Source organism: Xenopus laevis, chromosome 8S (genome assembly GCF_017654675.1).
Source record: "Xenopus laevis strain J_2021 chromosome 8S, Xenopus_laevis_v10.1, whole genome shotgun sequence".
NCBI classification, from domain to species: Eukaryota; Metazoa; Chordata; class Amphibia; order Anura; family Pipidae; genus Xenopus; species Xenopus laevis.
In genome coordinates, this window is record NC_054386.1 from 45,190,878 (window position 1) to 45,211,034 (window position 20,157).

General features: G+C 40.4%; 1 protein-coding gene across 1 annotated transcript in view; it reads left to right on the forward strand.

Annotated features, from left to right (window-relative positions):
- LOC108700041 (pappalysin-1) overlaps positions 1 to 20,157 on the forward strand; it is a 212,755-nt gene that overhangs the window by 12,732 nt on the left and 179,866 nt on the right. Inside the window, exon 2 of the mRNA XM_018232903.2 lies at positions 11,742 to 12,810. Coding sequence (XP_018088392.1) covers positions 11,742 to 12,810 — 1,069 coding nt within the window. The remainder of the gene's footprint in view (positions 1 to 11,741; positions 12,811 to 20,157) is intronic.

Consider the following 20,157-nt stretch of genomic DNA (forward strand, 5'->3'; position numbering starts at 1 on the left):
TAACACACTTTTTGGTCATTTATAGCCAAAGCAGAATTAAATGAGTTTATTATTGCAAAGAGATACTCCTTTACATATTCACTGGCTTACTGTATAACTTGATTTTTGTCTAAAATTTCTCCCTTACGTTTTGCGGTTATATTTTTATGCACTTTTTTACGTAATTACAAAAGCTATCAAATGTTAATTGTAATGATTATTTATACTGACTATATTTCCAATGAAAACAGTTTTGTTGTGTTGCTTTTGTTTCTGTTGGAATAAGTAAGACCTTATCATTATAGGCTTCTTAACAACAACAACAACTTATAAGTACAGGTAAGGGACCTATTATCCAGAATGCTCGGGACCTGGGGTTTTCTGGATAACGGATCTTTCAGTAATTTGGATAGCCATACCTTAAAGCTACTAGAAAATCATGTAAACATTAAATAAACCCAATAGGCTGGTTTTGCTTCCAAAAAAGATTAATTATATCTTAGTTTGGATAAAGTATAAGGTACTGTTTTATTACTACAGAGAAACATGTTTGGATTATTTCATTATAATGGAGTATATGGGGAGATAATGCCATTCTGTAATTTGGAGCTTTCTGTAATTTGGAGCTTTCTGTAATTTGGAGCTTTCTGTAATTTGGAGCTTTCTGAATCGATGGGGCCCGCAACCCAGGAGAGGAGTACTGGCAGCAGCAGAAAGATCTCTTCCTAGCCTGCTGACAAGCGTGTACGCGCCGGTGACATCACAAGCAGCAAGCAGGTCTGCTGGCCTTAGAACAACTGTGCCTATTGCACCCAATCAGGCCCTCAGTTCCTCTCCCACGGTCCCACCAATGTGCACAGCCAGTGACCGGAACTCAACATTCCTCGGTCTGAAGACATCCAGGATTCCAGGGTCATATATATTCCCATGTGGGGGGGTTTGAGAGAGTCTGCGGGGGGGGGGGGGTTGAAAGTGTGGGGGGTTTGAGAGAGTCTGCAGGGGGGTTGAGAGTGTGGGGGGATTGAGAGAGTGGGGGTTTGAGAGAGTACAGGGTGGGTTGAGAGTGTGCAGGGGGTTTGAGAGAGTCTGCAGGGGGGGGTTGAGAAAGTGCAGGGGGGTTGAGAGAGTGGGGGGGTTTGAGAGAGTGGGGGTTGAGAGTGTGCAGGGGGGTTGAGAGAGTGGATGGGTTTGAGAGTGTGCTGGGGGGGGGTTGAGAAAGTGCAGGGGAGTTGAGAGAGTGGGGGGGGTTGAGAGAGTGGGGGGTTGAGAGAGTGGGGGGGTTGAGAGAGTGGGGGGGTTGAGAGAGTGCAGGGGGGTTTGAGAGAGTGGGGGGGTTGAGAGTTTGCAGGGGGGGTTTGAGAGAGTGCAGGGGGTTTGAGTGAGTGGGGGGGTTAAGAGTGTGCAGGGGGGTTGAGAGTGTGCAGGGGGGGTGAGAGTGTGCAGGGGGGTTTGAGAGAGTCTGCAGGAGGGGTTGAGAGAGTGCAGGGGGTTGAGAGAGTGGGGGTTGAGAGTGTGCAGGGGGTTTGAGAGTGTGCACGGGGTTGATAGAGTGCAGGGGGGTTTGAGAGAGTGGGGGGTTGAGAGTTTGAAGGGGGGGTTTGAGAGAGTGGGGGGGTTGAGAGTGTGCAGGGGGGGTTGAGAGTGTGCAGGGAGGTTGTGAGAGTGGGGGGGTTTGAGAGAGTGCAGGGGGGGGTTTGAGAGAGTGCAGGGGGGGTTGAGAGAGTGCAGGGGGTTTGAGAGAGTGGGCAGGGTTGAAAGTGGGGGTGTTGAGAGAGTGGAGGGGTTGAGAGTGTGCAGGGAGGTTGTGAGAGTGGGGGTTTGAGAGAGTGGGGGGGTTTAAGAGAGTGGGGGGTTTGAGAGTGTACAGGGTATTTGAGAGAGTGGGGGTTGAGAGAGTGCAGGGGGTTTGAGAGAGTGGGGGGTTGAGAGTTTGCAGGGGGGTTTGAGAGAGTGCAGGGGGGTTTGAGAGAGTGGGCGGGGTTGAGAGTGGGGGGGTTGAGAGAGTGGGGGGGTTGAGAGTGTGCAGGGGGGGTTGAGAGAGTGGGGGGTTTGAGAGAATGAGGGGTTGAGAGAGTGCAGGGGGGGTTTGCGAGAGTGGGATGGTTTGAGAGTGTGCAGGGGGTGAGAGAGTGGGGGGTTGAGAGAGTGTAAGGGGAGTTTGAGAGTGTGGTGAGTTGAGAGAGTGCAGGGAAGGGTTTGAGAGAGTGGGGGGGTTAGAGTGTGCAGGGAGAGTTTGAGAGAGTGCAGGGGGGGTTTGAGAGACTAAGCACAATTCAGCAGAAACAGCCCCTAAGTTTGCTCATAGTAGTACAGAGAGATCCCATAAAACAATGGCAGCATAGGTATTCCCCTGTACTAAGCACAATGATCATAGAATCCCTCAGTGACTTCTAATATCTTTATCATTTACATATCCCTTATTATACATGAGTGATACTCAGAGTTCCTGTATAACTCAGCCTGCAACCTTGTGCCTTTATATGGTCACAGAAACCCTCAGTGACTTCTAATTTCCTTATCATTTGCAGTAGGGGGTACATTATCCCGTATATAGTGAATAAAGTACCCCCTCTTGTAAAATATAAGGATATAATGAGTTACCGAGGACTTTCATGACTCATATTTTGCAACTGGGGTTGCTTTATTTATTATAATACACAAGTTTCAATGAGTCATGTGACAGAAATGACATCAGAACTCACCGTTTATAACTGATGACATCAGAACTCACCGTTTATAAGGATATAATTTACAAGATATCCATGGCTTTTGTGTATTATATCAGTATAATACAGTGAAACCTCAACGTTACCTGTCATTTTTACATGTAACTTTTACATTAACTGTTGTTGCTACTTTTTTATGACTCATTTGTGTATTCAGACCCTCTCCTTTTCATATTCCAGTCTCTTATTCAAATCAGTGCATGGTTGCTAGGGTAATTTGGACTCTAGCAACCAGACTGCTGAAATTGCAAACTGGAGAGCTGCTGAATAAAAAGCAAAATAACGCAAAAACCACCAATAAAATAAAATGAAAACCAATTGCAAATAGTCTCAGAATAGCACTCTCTATATCAGGGGTCCCCAACCCTTTTCACCCTTTTCAGATTTAAAAAGAGTTGGGGAGCAACACAAGCACGGAAAATGTTCCTGGGTGGTATCAAATAAGGGTTGTGATTGGCTATTGGTAGCTCCTATGTGGACCTACAGCCTCTAGGAGGGTCTGTTTGGCAGTACATCTGGTCTTTATGCAACCAAAACTTGCCTCCAAGCCTGGAATTCAAAAATAAGCTCCTGCTTTGAGGCCACTGGGAGCAACATCCAAGGGGTTGGAGAGCAACATGTTGCTCACAAGCTACTGGTAGGGGATCACTGCTCTATATCATACTAAAAGTTAACTCCTAGGTGAACAATCCCTTTAGGGGGGGCCCGGTTTTAAATTTCTGTACCGGGGCCCTTAGGGGTCTAGTTACGCTACTATGCACAAGTGATTAAAACCCCTTTTGAACCAGGATTACCCTAAGTTAAACTACCTGAAAGCCCACCCTGTCAAGACACACTGCATCTCCAGAACAGCGAATCCAGCAGTTTATCCAACCTTGAATAAATCTGAGATTTGTTATAAATGCAGATATGCTTAAATCTTTCTAGGCTGTGCAGCTCTTTGATGCTCTCACACATTTGGCTACCATATTTTGCTTCTTTACTTCAATTGTGGGCAGCACTGAACTCAATCCGTGATTTCACAAAACTTTCAAAGCGGGTACAGGCATGGAATCCATTATCCAGAAAGCTCTGAATTACGGAAAGGCTGTCTCCCACAGTCTCCATTTTATCCAAATAATTAGAATTTTGAAAAACGATTTCCTTTTTCTTTGTAATAATAAAACAGTACCCTGTACTTGATCCAAACAAAGATCTAATTAGTCCTTAATGGAAGCAAAACCAGCCTATGGGTTTACTTAATGTTTACATAATTTTCTAGTAGACTTAAGGTATTACAGAAAGATTTGTTATACAGAAAACCCCAGGTCCAGACTGGCATGTCTGGAGTTAATGAAGTGCTCCTTGACCATTTCCTAGTGATCTTACTACAGGTATGGGACCTTTTACCCAGAATGCTCAGGACATGGGGTTTTCCAGATAATGGATCCCATACCTGTAGTATGTCTGGATAATGGATTAAGTGTCAGACCTTTACAATTTCAAAATACATTTTAAGATATGTACTGCTTCTAATGAACAACATCCAGAAAGATTATCTTGTCCAACTATTAAGATATTCTTAAACATATTCTTCAGATGGGTTTTTTTTTGCCTTAATCTGGATCAACTGGCAGATAGGCAGGTTAAAAAAGTAAAAATGTTGAACTTGATGGACGTGTGTCTTTTTTCAACCTAACTTACTATGTTACTATGTTATATTACAGTTAGACAGAGATATCAGTATTAAGTACTATACAGGGACTGTGCTTGGAAATCATATTAGTCCTGAAGCCTTGCATTAGCTCTACTGGAAAAAACTGTGAGCAGTGTGGAGGTACTGTATAGAGGTGGGGAGGATGTGTGATATTTTTTTCTGGGACTGGCACTTGCATTATAAGGGAAATTACCAATGTAGGCAGACAAGTAGGATTTCTTTTTTGTATTGTGGCCAATGTGGTTTGTCAGAATGTGTGACAAAGCTTGTGAAAAGACTATGAGCTGATGAACTTTAATTAGGAAAAGTAAAAGCCATGTGTTGGTGTCTCAGGTTCAGTCTACTATTGCTTAAAAATCCTGCTTGTCTACCCTTACAAAAGCAAATTTTCCCCCAGCGCATACAAAAATGACATAGGAACATTGCAATAACAGGTGAAAAAGTTGCACCAGACCCACTAAGGGTTTTAACAGACCTGCACAGGACGAAACACTAGCAATTCTTTGGGAGAGGCCCAGTGTAGGACTGCGACACCTTGGGCCCACCCAAAAACCTTAGATCAGGGGCTCGCTCGCAGTACTATTATTCTCCCTCTGCTCACTCAACCTCTTTTCGTATAGTCTCTTTTCTTTACATACTATTATCTATTATTCCATCTATTTAGCCTCTTTGTTCTCATAGAAATAATGAATGGCCATGAAATAGGCCAATTGTTTAGCAGCATGAGGGCCCACTGACTCCTGGGTCCACTGGGAGTTTTCCTGGTATCCCAATTGGCCAGTCTGACACTGGAGGGGCCTGTATTCATAGGGATGCAGTGCGTTCCACCTGCGTACAAGCATCCCTGTGAGTATAGGCCTCTCCAAAAGAATTGCTAATGTTTCATCCCACGTTCCCTTGCAGTGGATTGCTTTAAAACTGAACGCAAGGAAGCGATTACTCATCTGTACAAGCCTTAACCCCTGCAATCAGATTTTTGCTTTGATTATCCTAATGACAGTGGGCTATTAAATGCTACCTGATAGGGGAACAGAAATTAATTTGGGCCAGTCCTGCCGTGATAACCTTGCCTTAGGCAGCAGCAAGTGGCCAGTTACAAAAAGCTGGCAGCAACAGCTCCAGGATCGACCCTGAATTAATTTGCATAGTGACTAAAAAGAAAACCATTAAGGGTATAACCCCATGGGTGACTTTTAATGCTATACCGTCCGTTCCAACATAGTAACATAGTAAGTTAGGTTGAAAAAAGACACGTCCATCAAGTTCAAACTTTTAACTTTTTTTTAACCTGCCTAACTGCCAGTTGATAAAGAGGAAGGCAACGTGCCGAGACAAATCGCAGGCATGTCGGATGTGCCAAATCTTAGGTAAGTAATAGGAATGTCAGATGTGGTCGCTGCATGCATCCAACACGACAGGACTGTCGGATGAAGATGCAACATGCAGACTTCGCATCCGACAGTTGTGTCGTGACGGATGCATGCATTGACAACATACGGAATTACTATTACTTACCTTAGATTCGGCCCATCCAACATGACGCCTGCGATAAGTCTCAGCATGTCGGAATGGAAGGTATCGCATTGAAATTCGCCCGTGGAATTCTACTATATAAGCATGCAAACATTAAAATACAAATCTTTTGGGAACTATATATTATTTTGGTCTTACAGAAGCAAGCTGTACTTATAGTTTCAAGAATTGCCAATTGCAATGGGAAATCTTGGTGTGTTTCTGATGCCAGTATCCCTTGTGAGGATATTAACATTAGTCTGAATAATATGCAATTCTTGAATTGTCCATTATTATCACTGTGCATCATATATATACAATGCACTCTTTAAAAAACATTTCTCCCTTTGGGAAGATGCGCTCTGTAAGTATCTCATAACGTACAGTAGATTCAGTCTGGGAGCAGTTTTTGTTTTGGAGACGAAAGAAGTTACTGTATTTTTTGCCTCTAATATGCCCTGTGCCACAACGAGACCTGTGCAGCCCCAATGTGTCTGAGTGCATTACTTTCCACTTGACAGATAAAAGCTTTCTGTATAGATTCTTGGAGAATATTTGCTCTCTGGAGCGTTTTTCTGCTGCTTTGATACTTGACAATTAAAGATGGGAAAGGCTATAAATGCCCCCACCCTGAGCTCTGTGCACTCTGGCTAGTGATTGACCTTGAATCCCCTTTTCTTTACCAATTAACTGACCTGCACCTGAATTTTTTGAGTCGCACACATGGTATACACACACAGTACACAGCATGCCGTATGGATGTGATACATGAGCCAGTTGAAGATTCAATTGTAAGCAAGCACTTGAAGTATAGGTGTCTATTGCAAAAACAAATGGATTTGAAGTACTGATATACTGTACTTCAGAAAGGCTATGTTATCCAAGCAAAAATGTTTATAGGGGTAGTTCATGTTTAAATCTTCATTTATAGTAGTTTTTAAGGTTATTCAGCAGCTATATGGCTGCAAGGGTCCCATTTACATATATGTTACTTGGAAAATCCCATATTCATAGCATTCTGGATAACAGATCCCATACCTGTACTAAAAGGGAAAATGGTGTTTTGTGAAATTTGTGTTTTGTGTAAGTTGTGGCATTTCTTCACTTAAGAACTTGTATTGGCAGATATAAGATAGAGTGGTTGTACATGATTGATTATACCAATGGTATATATTGAAGATGAGGGCAGTGCATATATAGTCAAAACAGTAATGAAATGTATGTTTTGGCCAGATTATCACCATGAAGTAGCAAAATATTGAAAACCTCAAATGAAAGTTATTTATCCTCCCATAGTCATTTAAAAGAAAACTATACCCCCAAAATGAAAACTTAAAGGAGAATTCAACCTGTAATAAAAAAGAACCCCCCCCTCCCTGAGTAGACCACCCTCCCTTCTCCCCCCAGCCTACCTGCATCCAACCCCCCCCCCGGGCAAATGCCCCTAATTTTTTACTCACCCCTCCATGCAGATTCTGGCCTCGGAGTTCATAGCAGCCATCTTCTTCTTCTCCGGTAATCTTTGTGTCTAGATGGCATTTTTGGCGCATGTGCAGTTGAAGTAAATTTCCATTCTCGAACAACTGCGCATGAGCTGACAGTCACGAAAATGTCCGAAAATTTTCCGTAAATCTTCGTGACTTTTGGTGCATGCGCAGTGGTTCGGGAATGGAAATTTACTCCAACTGCGCATGCGCCAAAACTTCCGCAAAAGACCGAAGAAAGAAGATGGCGCCTGTGAACTCCGAGGCCAGAATCTGCACGGAGGGATTAGTAAAACATTAGGGGCATTTGCCTATGGGGCAGGTAGGCTGCCGGGAGGAGGGAGGGGGGTCTACCCAGTGTAGGGGGGAGGGTTTTTTTATTAGAGGTTTTTGTGTCTGAGTGACAGGTCCACTTTAAGTAAATATTGCCCTAGATTTAGATTTCTTGCCTTGAACCACCATTTCATGATGGTCTGGGTGCTGCCTCAGAGATCATCTGACCAGAAATCTGCAACTCTAAGGGGCAGATGTATGAAGGGTCGAATATCGAGGGTTAATTAACCCTCGATATTCAACTAGGAACTAAAATCGTTCGACTTCGAATATCGATTTAGCGCAAATCCTGCGATCGAACGATCGAAGGATTATTCCTTCGATCGAACGATTAAATCCTTCGAATCGAACGATTCGAAGGATTTTAATCCAACGATCGAAGGAATATCCTTCGATCAAAAAATCTCAGGCAAGCCTATGGGGACCTTCCCCATAGGCTAACATTGACTTCGGTAGCTTTTAGCTGCCGAAGTAGGGGGTCGAAGTTTTTCTTAAAGAGACAGTACTTCGACTATCGAATGGTCGAATAGTCGAACGATTTTTACTTCGAATCGTTCGATTCGAAGTCGAAGTCGTAGTCGAAGGTCGAAGTAGCCCATTCGATGGTCGAAGTAGCCCAAAAAACACTTCGAAATTCGAAGTTTTTTTAATTCGAATCCTTCACTCGAGCTTCATGAATCGGCCCCTAACTGTAACAGGAAGAAGTGTTGAAGCAAAAGACACAATTCTGTCTGTTAATTGGCTCATTTGACCTAAGAAGTATAGTTGGTTTGGTTTGTTTAGTTTGCACAGTGAATCATACAATCCCAAGGGGCGGCCCTTATTTTTTAAAATGGCAATTTTCTATTTATGATTACCCAATGGCACGTACTACTAGAAAAGTATATTATTATGAAAATGGTTTGTTTACATGAAGCAGGCTTTTACATATGAGCTGGTTTATGCAATATCTTTTTATAAAGACCTACATTGTTTGGGGGTATAGTTTTACTTTAATTGAAGCACTATTATGCTTGAAGTGAGTGACAAATTTCTTTGCAAAGGGCTCTTACACACGGGCGTTTGCTTATGCATTCTGAGCATGCTGAGCACGAAAAAGCATATATTGTATGTAAACAAGTTTTTTGGACGCAGCTGAGTGCATTTTTTCCGTTCCAATAGCAACCCTTATTCTATTGATAGCTGAACATGCGTCAAGCACAAGAAAATACAGCATGCTACGGCTAAACAAATGCACTCAAAAGCAAACGGAGTAAAACGCAACTCAGAACGATCATGAGTACAGCCTGGCAGAATATAATATATATAATAATTAATTAGCTAATGCATTTTTTTCTCGCTCTAACCTGTGTTTTAACATGCGCCAAATGCGTAAAAGACGCAGGAGCTACTACCTGTCTGTAACAGACCTAAGTGTCCTTAAGGAAACAGACACCTATAAATTTTTCAAAAATGTCAACTTATTTGTATACAGTTTGTTTTCAGGCACAGACACATTTTGATGCATCTGATTCAATTGCATCAAGCACACTGAGATTAAAAACACTGGTTATGGTTTAAAAACATTATGGCTTGCACCTGAAATTTTATATTACCCACTGCATTTGCAGTCATAAGTGACCAGTGTCGGACTGGCCCACCAGGAAAACTCCTGGTGGGCCTAAGTGTCAGTGGGCCCTCCTGCTTCTAAACATTTTTAACAATTCATTATCATGTTCATTCCCAATTTTTTATTGAAACAAAGAGACCAAATAGATGGAAAATAGAGTACAGGTGTAGGATCCCTTATCCAGAAACCCGATATCCAGAAAGCTCCGAACTATGGAATGGAGTCTCCCATAGACTCCATTTTATCAAAATAATACACATTTTTAAAAATGATTTCCTTTTTCTCTGTAATAATAAAACAGTAGCTTGTACTTGATCCCAACTAAGATATAATAAAGCCTTATTGGAAGCAAAACCAGCTTATTGGGGTTATTAAATGTTTAAATGAATTTCTAGTAGACTTAAGGCATGAAGACCCAAATTACAGAAAGATCCATTATCCAGAAAAGCCAAGGTCCCGAGCATACTGTATAACAGGTCCCATACCTGTATATCATACTGTATATAGGAATGTACTAAGAAAATTAAAAGAGAAGTGCAAGAAAATTAGCTTGGAGAATGGGCCCATGGTCTAAGGTTTTCGGGTTTCAGCCCCCCTAGCATCCCAGTCCAACACTGTAAGTGATCCCTCCGCACAGATAAATCATAGGCACATTTCAATATTCGGAAGGGTTTTTTTTACAGTGAGAGCCATGAAGATGTGGAATTCTCTCTGTCGTGATGGCTGATACATTAGATAGCTTTAAGAAGGGGTTGGATGGCTTTTTAGCAAGTGTGGGAATACAGGGTATTAGCTCATTGTACAAGTTGATCCAGGAACTAGTCCGATTGCCATTTTTGATTCAGGAAAGAATTTTTCCCCCCTCCTGAGAGGGTTTTTTGCCTTCCTTTGGATCAACTAGCTGTGGAGCAGGTTGTATATAGAATTAAAGGTTGAACTTGATGGATGTCTTTTTTTTTTAACCTAACTTATTATGAATATATTACAAGCATTTGCACAAAACAGTGCAGTGTGGGTTATGTTGAGGTGTTAAGAAATATTTTACATTGTAGCATTGTTCTAATATAATCAACTGTTACCATTCTCACCTGAATGTAAAACATGTTATTGTCATACAGAGAATGGAATTTAAAAATGAAAATATCATTTGTTGTTTAAAAATCTACATTTGCAAAAAAAAAGTATTTTCACAAAAGTTAACTCCTGATGACACATCAGAAAATGAGTGCACGTAATTGAATTGAGCCTAAAGCATGTTGAACTGTGGGTGCCCCCGCATTTGTGCGCTGCAAACAGAATCATCTTTTTCTGGTACCTCTTTTCCAAAAGAAACAGGAAAAGGGGAGTTCCAGCTGCCTTTAACAAAATAAGCATTCAGAAGAAATACAGCAGTTTTAAACAGTTCTGCCTTTTCATGCAAGGATTTTATTTTTTGGTTAAAAAGGTGAAGCCAGGAATAAGTAATTCTAAGCAGTGGACAGATATATCCCATGAAGCTTGATGGTATTACCCTTTTTTTTAAATCAATGAGGTTTTTACTGTCAGAGGGCATGGACAGATATATCCCATGAAGCTTGATGGTATTACCCTTTTTTTTTAATTAATGAGGTTTTTACTGTCAGAGGGCATGTGTTATAGTCTTTACAGGAAATAAAGCAGACGAGAGCATAAAAAGTAGGGCATACATTATTATAGGGCATCTGTTATTCTAGTATTCTCTCGCTAATCCAATAAATGATATAATCACGCTGCTTGCATTGTGTTGAGTAAAATCATATCCTTGACCCCAAGTTGGGGGTTGTAGGTAGCTTCATATATTATCTTTGTACTTTTGTGCATTTATTTAGCAGAACAGCGTTTGTGTTGTGTAGCTTTATGTAGCAAGCCTTTTGCCACTTTCAAAGTCTGTAAATACATATATAGGATCCTTTATCCAAAATCCTGTTATCCAGAAAAGCTCTGAATTACGGGAAGGCCATAGACACCACTATAATTATATAATATATTTTCTTTTTCTCTGTAAAAAACCCCAGGTCCAAACATTCTGGATAACATTTGCCACACCTGTATAATTATGACTGTACATTTACCAATGATGAGGAACGTTGTACAGTAAAATGTTGAAAAATATATAGCTGCACTGTTGGCTCAGCTCAATCTAGTCAGTGGCTGACTCAGGATATGGTTCATAAAGCTTTAATAAAATTATTGTTAAGGTGCCGGGCCTAGATTGCATACACCCCCGGGTTCTATGGTAGATGGTGTTCCCATAATTCAGAGCTTTCTATATAATCGGTTTCAGGATAATAAATTAATAGATGAACAGATTTGCATATGTACAATATACATGTTCTTTGTCTTGATCTTTCTAATGTACGTATTTCTCTTTTGGGGGCTCTTAGGACTTTATGACAAATGTTCTTACACCTCTCATGATCGTGGCTGGGTCCTTGGAATTGAGGCTTTGAGTGATCAGGGTACGAGAGATCCTCGGTATTACTTCACCTTAAGGACTGATCGTGCACGGAAAGCAACCACCATCACTGCTCACCGCAGCTACCTCCCGAACCAGTGGGTACATCTTGCTGTGACCTACAATGGTCGAATTATCAAACTATATATTAATGGGGCCCAAGCAGCTACAAGTAGTGAGCAAGTTGGCCCCATCTTTAGCCCTCTAACTCAAAACTGCAAAGTTCTCATGATTGGTGGAAATGCCCTGAATCAAAATTACCGGGGATACTTGGAACAATTTAGTCTCTGGAAAACACCTCGTTCACAGGAGAAAATAGTCCATGACATGGGCCAAGCAGTTCATGGGCTGAGCAACTCTCTACCTCAACTTGTTCTACAAAATAGCTTTGAGAATGTGAAACGTGCCTGGACTCCAATGAAGAATGGCAAATTTCCACAAATAGAGAACATATACCACCATGGTTCATCACTGGACACCATTCTAGATTTGCCTCAGTGTGGGCAAACCCTCTGTGACAATTTGGAGGTGATCACCAATTATAACAAGTTTACAAGTTTTCGACGACCAAAAGTTGTCCGTTATAGAGTGGTCAACATATATGATGACAACCATGAGAATCCAACTGTTACCAAAGATCAAATTGAACTTCAGCATCAAAAATTAAATGAGGCATTTAGTAAATACAACATTACCTGGGAACTGGATCTCCTAGAAAAGAATGACTCCTTCTTACGTCATAGGCTTATCCTTACCAACTGTGACATCACTAAAATTGGTGATGGCATGTGTGAGCCTGAGTGCAACCATGCACTTACAGGATTTGATGGTGGTGATTGCCGCCATATCATTCCTTCAGTGGCTTTGAAAAAGAAACAAAATGGAGTGTGTGATATGGATTGCAACATTGAATCTTTTCACTTTGATGGTGGAGACTGCTGTAACCCTAATGTCACTGATGTCACAAAAACGTGCTTTGATCCTCAGTCACCTCACAGGTAAGAATATTCGTAAAGCATTTTAGAACATTTGTTTTCCAGAATAGGAATATTCCAGGTAGGAGTATTTGTAAAGCATTTTAGAACATTTGTTTTCCAGAATTCTTGTTGAATTAGCATTAAAATTAGTAAAAAAAAAAAAGTTTAATAAATTATTTCAGCCAATAATCTATAAAATATTTATGTTATTAATCTAAACTACACCAATTAGTGCAAACATATTTGCAAGTCTTTATATGTCACAGGTTAGCCAAGAATTGAGATTACATATGTTTGGCTAATATGGATTGCCAGACCTGGCTGGTTCTATTGATCTTAAAGGGGTTGTTCACCTTCAAACAACTAGTTGTTTTCAGACAGATCACCAGAAATAATGACATTTTCCAATGACTTTCTATTTTCTAAGTGTGCCTGTTTTTCTAATATTGAAGTGTCTAGTGTCTTTTTTCACCTTCTGAATCAGCCCTGAGAGGGGGGTCGCCGAGCCTGGTAACTGTTCTAAATGGATACATTTAGTTGATAAATTTCTTATCTTTGTCCCTGCTGAGCAGAATCTTTGGGTTTCATTACAGGCAGCTGTTAGAATTGATAAATTAGTTGCTAATACTCCAGAGATGCTGCTGAGAAATGTATCAACTAAATGTTGCAAAATTGTAACAGTTCAGAATCCGCACCTGAATTACTGAGCTGCCAGACTGAAACACCAAAGACAGGGACATTCAACTTTAAACTTTTGGAAAAACAGTAAAAAATGGAAACAATGGAAAGTAATTGAAAAAAAGTATTTCTGGGGAACAGACCCTTTTAATGGTTGGCCTTTAAGCAGAAGAATACAACTGCATAGGCTGCAGGAGGACTTAAAGCATTTTTTACTTTCTGTTGGCCAATGACTTTTTCCATACATAAAAGTGGAAGACTTTGTGAGACTGAATTACCATTCTGTTCAGTGGGATTACACAATAGTTGCTGTACGTAGTTGACAGAGTGCTTTACAGTGTGTTATCTTTGTCTAGTGTGGTTAAAACAGCTTAATTGGATGGGGGTTTTCTTTATTCTCTGGTTGTTTTAAGATCATAGTAACGTGAGACAATCAACTAATTGACTAGTTGAAACTACTGTTTCATTCCACAATGGGTTTCCTATCCAAAACTTATCTCTTTCCAGCCGTACTGCAACAAGAAATGTTCACATCTGACCCCAGCGCTGTCAAGACCAAATCTGATATTCATTATTTAATGAGTGTGCTCAGATAGACAGTCATTATGGGCTATGCTGGGTGGCTTGGTCCACAGTAGTCCACAGCTGTTAGCTAGCAAGGTCAGTTCCTTTATGAGGAGCTATTTATCACAGTGGTGGAAGGTTACTTTTAATAGAAGGCAAATGATGGAACTCTATTTCAGATTTTTTTAAATGATAAATGAGGCATATTAAAGCAAGAGTAAAAAGACTGGACAAGGACTAAAGTGTAACATATTCTAAAAGGAAAAATATATACAACATAATTAAAAGGCACCACAAATTGTAAGTTACTTAAGCTCTATGGCCTCTACATGATTGAAACCTGCCATCGACATGAGTTAAATTATTGTGATACGAATGTTTAGTTTGGTTGAGTTTGGTTGAGTTTGGTTCAGTTTGGTTGAGCAAGAGTTAATAGAGTTTAGCTCCAAATTGTAGTAGTCACCCTCAGGGCTGGAACTAGGGGTAGGCAGAAGAGGCACCTGCCTAGGGCGCAAAGATGTTGGGGCAGTGGGCAGGTACCTGCCTAGCCCTAATCAGGGTGGTTGGCTCCCCTGCTGCTCTCGCCTCCCTCCTCCCTCCTCCCCACTCCTCTATCACTCTCCCCTCTACCTTCCTCGCCCTGCCCTTCCCATTCTTTACTTCCCCTCCCCCATACACATGGGGGGGAGCAGGGATAGCCGAATGGGTGCCTAGGGCGCCCTGTCAGCTTGGCAGGCCCTGGTCACCCTATTTAGCTCAAGCTTTCAGGGGAGGGCAACCATACTTTTGTCAATTTGGGTTATTCCCTTCCCCTGAAATGTTGAGCTTCTTCACAAACCAGTGGCTCAATAAAATATAGTGCTGTTCTTACAGTCACCCCTTGGTCACTAGAAACCAACTTACCATATCTAAAAAAAAATCAATATGTTTACTTTTAGTGCATGCTCATGGGATAATTTCCAAATTACATTTTTTTTTTAGAACAAATATTAGTGGGTAAAGCAGTAGTGTGTTAGAAGGCAGTAACCATACTGAGATGGTACGTGGGCAATATATGAAACATAAATTGCAAAAGTAATCTTTTATTTTTTGTTTTGTGTACAGTGTGGCATGCTTTTTGGTTATCAAACTGTTAAACAAAATAAGGTTCTAAATAGTTTAGGTAAGAAAAAATCAAGCCATAAGAGGAATTGTGCAAAAGTAACAGTGGGTTGAAATATGGTTTAAATTGGGTGGGACATTTACAGACCTAACAATGTTTAAATAAGCAAAATATATTTTGCTGCATCTGAGAATAAACATTTGCCTCTACCGTATAATAACACGATGATAACAAGCGAGAAATAGCATATAAATCAAACTGTCTTCAATTTAACAGCCCGTAAACCCCCATATGGTAGTATCTATACAAACTATGATGTTCCAATGTTCAGTTTGTTGCCTTATAAGACCAGGCACTTGTTTGTTTAACAATTTCTCTAGATAATGTGTCATCTAAATTGATATTGACGTGCACTTGCATGCCAGGCCCAGTCCAACAAGCGCCATCTCAAAAATATGTTGGATAGATACATAAAATACATTTTCTAATGACTGCAGTAGGATCTTTGATATCTTTCCAATGCTGGACTCCTTTGAAATTTGATTTTGGCATTGGGGTAGAGACAGACCTTCTGTATTTCATGAGCTTTGGTCTTAATATCTTCTGTGGTGAGGCACTATTTTCAGACAGGGGGCACATAATAAACCATCAAATTATGCACTGTTAAACTGTACAATAACCTAATTGTAAAATTAATAATTAAATACAAATACCACATTTTGCATATTCAATACAAATGTAATTCTAAGTTTTCAAGGTTCAAGATACTTGTACAGGTATCGGATCCGTTATCTGGAAACGCGTTATCCAGAATGCTCCAAATTACAGAGACTCCATTTTATCCAAATAATCCACATTTTAAAAAATGAATTCCGTTTTTCTCTGTAATAATAAAAATGTACCTTGTACTTGATCCAAAATAATATATCATTAACCCTTATTGGAAGCAAAACCAGCCTATTGGGCTTACGTAATGTGTACATGAATTTCTTGTAGACTTAAGTTATCAAGATCCAAATTACGGAAAGATCCATTATCCGGAAAACCCCAGGTCCCGAACATTCCCGTACCTGTATATGTAAAAAGCAGTATCTGTCCTTTACTATTCACAGCATTAATGGTTCTGTCTGCATGTACTGTCTACAATATTGCAGTATTCAGCACTCATCAGTATTCATCATTCTGCATTGCATTATATATATATAGAGAGAGAAAGAGAGAGAGAGAGAGAGAGAGAGAGAGAGAGAGAGAGAGAGAGAGAATAATGTACCCCCTATTGTAAAATATAAGGATATACTGTATATGTCACCGAGGAGTTCCATGACCATATAAAAGCACGAGACTTGGCCTTCAGCCTTGTGCTTTTATACAGGTCATGGAACTCATGGAACTCTGAGGTGTCTTCTAATATCTTTATATTTTCCAACAAGGGGTACAATTTAAGTGCCTCGTGTGACAAAAATTACATCACTAAGCTCTGTTTATAACTGATGACACCACTAAGAGCAGTTTATAAGGATATCATTTACAGAATATTCATGGCTTTTATATATTATTTACAGGAATGGGACCCGTTATCTGGAAATCCATTATCCAGAAAGTTTCAAATTATGGAAAGGCCATCTCCCATAGACTCCATATTATCAAAATAATCAAAATTGTTTCCCTTTTTTCTCTGTAATAGTGATGCCCGAAAAAATTCAGGTTAAAGGGGTTGTTCACCTTCCAAACACTTTTTTCAATTCAAGTGTTTTTAGATTGTTCCCCAGAAATAAAGACTTTTTTCAATTACTTCCCATTATTTGTTTTTAACGTTTTTTTCAAAATCTAAGCTTAAAGTGTCTTGTCTCTGGTGTTTGAGTTTGGCAGCTCAGTAATTCAGGTGCAGACTCTGAACTGTTACAATTTTGCAACATTGAGTTTATACATTCTCAGCAGCATTTCTGGAGTATTAGCAACAATTGTATCAATTCTAACAACTGCTTGTAATGAAACCCAGAGATTCTGCTCAGCAGGGACAAAGATAAGAAATGTATCAACTAAATGTATCCAATGAGAACAGTTTACAAACTTTACAGGATCGGTGACACCCCCTCCCAGAGCTGCTTCAGAAGGAGAGAAATTACACTTTACACTTCAATATTAGAACCGTCACACATAGAAAATAGAAAGTAATTGGAAAAAGTTGTTATTTTTGGTGATCTATCTGAAATCAACTAGTTGTTTGAAGGTGAACAACCCCTTTAAGGTATGAAGATCCAAATTTCAGAAAGATCTGTTATCTGGAAAACCACAGGTCCCAAGCATTTGGGATAATAGGTCCCATAACTGTTTATAATTTGTCTTCCTAGATGTGGTGGTGATCTTTGCTGTATAGGCTCTATTATTTGAAAACCAAAACTTTGTGCGTTGCATATTTCTTTATGGGTCTTTTAAATAGCTGTCTTCTGCTACATTGAATCAGAACCAGCAGTGCAGACAAATACTGCTTTCACTAGCAATCATATTTACAGATAACTAAAACTAAAATATTTATGTAATGTGGGAAAACTTGCTTAAAATAGCATTTCTTTCATTATGCATTATGGATAGATTTCTCTTTAAGATTCTGTGACTAGCCCATGGTATTTCCCAGTTATATATCCATCTAAAAATGGCATTAAATATTGAGCAAAATGCTGGTAAACTCAGCTTTAAACTAAGGCAGGGAAGTAAACTGTCTCATTTTCCCATGGTTTCTCAAGAACTAAGTATAGTAACACATTTACGGCTAAAATCATGGGTAGAAGGTTATTGGGACACTGATATACAATATGGAAAGTTTCATAAATATTTCCACATATGTATATATTGGCAGATCTGTAATGTGTAAATATTGAAATTATTACCACGGATTTCCAGCTCTCCCTGTAGGTGGTTACTTGCCAGTGTTTTCAAATAATATATGGCTTACTCTTAATAGTATACAAACAATGCAGGATCACGCACAGCCTAACCTAGTTGGCGATACCGATATGCATGGGGCACACTGGTGGAGGCTCGGCCATTTCCCAGCAATAGTCCACAATGGAAAAATCCAATGGCACACAGGTCTGCTAGAAAATTATTAAGTGTTTATTACGGAGTGCAATGTAACATTTAGGGGCTTGACAAAGGTGTCCGCCCCAAAACGTTGCATTGCACTCCGTAATAAACACTTGAAGTTTTCTAGCAGACCTGTGTGCCATTGGATTTTTCCATTTTACTCTTAATAGTGACATAGTGGTCCATGTCTATTAAGACATTTATTAAGTGTGTGCTCTGATTACAGGATCACTGAATATTAAAAGGGCAAACTCTTGAGGGGTGGCTGGGGGCAGCACACTAAAACATTGGCAATTCTGCCCTTAAAGGAGAACTCAACCCCCACTAATAAAACTCCCTACCCAGTAATCTACATATTCCCCCCTCCCTGTTTCCCACCCCACATCGGTGATAATACCTATAAGTAGGCCCGGATTTGTGGAATGGCCAACATGGCCCGGGCCTAGGGTGACAGAATATTAGGGGGCTGCATGCCACCCAACCACACCCGCTTTGGAATCACTGCATACAGTATTTGCAGGAGATACAAAAGTTTTTAAAATTTCCTGTGCACCAATACCCAGTACTCTGGACCCAATGCTGAAAATATGCGCATGTGCACAAAGGAAGGGGAGGGGACAAGGACAATGAACAGCAGCAGGTCTAGGGGGGCCTCCTATGTAAAACCAGCCCTGATCCCTAATCCTTTACTCACCTATAGGTGCAGAGTAAGCACAGCAGAGCTCATGGGTGCTATCTTCCTTGCTCATCTGATTTCTTCAGGAAGTGAGCGCTGTATTGGCGTATGTGCAGTTGGAGCAGTCTTGCTGTTTGTAGCAACTGCGCATGCACCAAAAGTGACAGAAATTGCTGAATGGAAGAGGACTCGAACAATAGAGCCGGAAGATGACTCCCATAAACTGCCCCGCGCTGACTCTGCACAAGTAAAGGATAAGGGCCACTAATAGGTGTTATCACCTATGCGGGGGGAGCAGGGAGTGGGTCCATGTAAGTTTCTGGGTAGCGTTTTTTATTCTTTGCTTATCTTAAATTGTAACATGGGCTTGTAACATGGGCTTGTAACTGGTCTCTCTGCCAAAAGCCAATTAAGTTTTAGAAACATCTTTTTCTGGAGGTTCAGTGCAGGAGATCAAAGAGAAAGTCAGACATTTCAGTAACAATCAGGGACTGCGGGTTGAGCTGTCAAAATCTGGACTGTCTCGAAAAAAAACGGGACATTTGTGAAGTATGATAAAGGACATAACTGCATGAGCGTTTCATCACAAATCGGATGCAGTTGCGCTGAATATATTCAATGTCTGATATAATTTCCAGTGTTGGCAGTGTGAGTGATATCTGAACACAATTCTTTAAGCACAAGTGTGCTGTGATGCAGGGCATGAAGGGAATCCTGTAGCTATCGACTGGTCATTAGGTGGTGGTTGCTCCAGCGTTCCCCTGTGCCAATAGGCGCAGCAACACCTGATTTAGAACGGAAGGACTGAGCGGCACCAATCGCAATTATATGAAAGTGCAAGAAGTGCATTTTTACCCAAGTGCATTTACTAAAAGTGGTTTGAGGTGCACCTCCTGTGGGGAAAAGCACAGGTTGCCCACTGTGCTTGCAGCAAAAATGAGTCATACTAAATCAGCAAAACACACTGTGGTGTTTCTTACCTTGGCCTTTATCATTTACATTGTAATCTTAGAATTTAATTGAACTATTATATATATATGGTAGTAAACAAAGCTTGTACAGGTATGGGACCTGTTATACAGAATGTTTGGGACCTGAGGTTTTGCGGATAATGGATCTTTCCGTAATTTGGTTTTGCTTCCATAGGGATTAATTATTTCTTCATTTCGATCAAGTACAAGGTACTGTTTTATTACAGAGAAAAAGGATGTCCTTTTTGGATAAAATGTCTATGGTAGATAGATTTTCCGTATTTCAGAGCTTT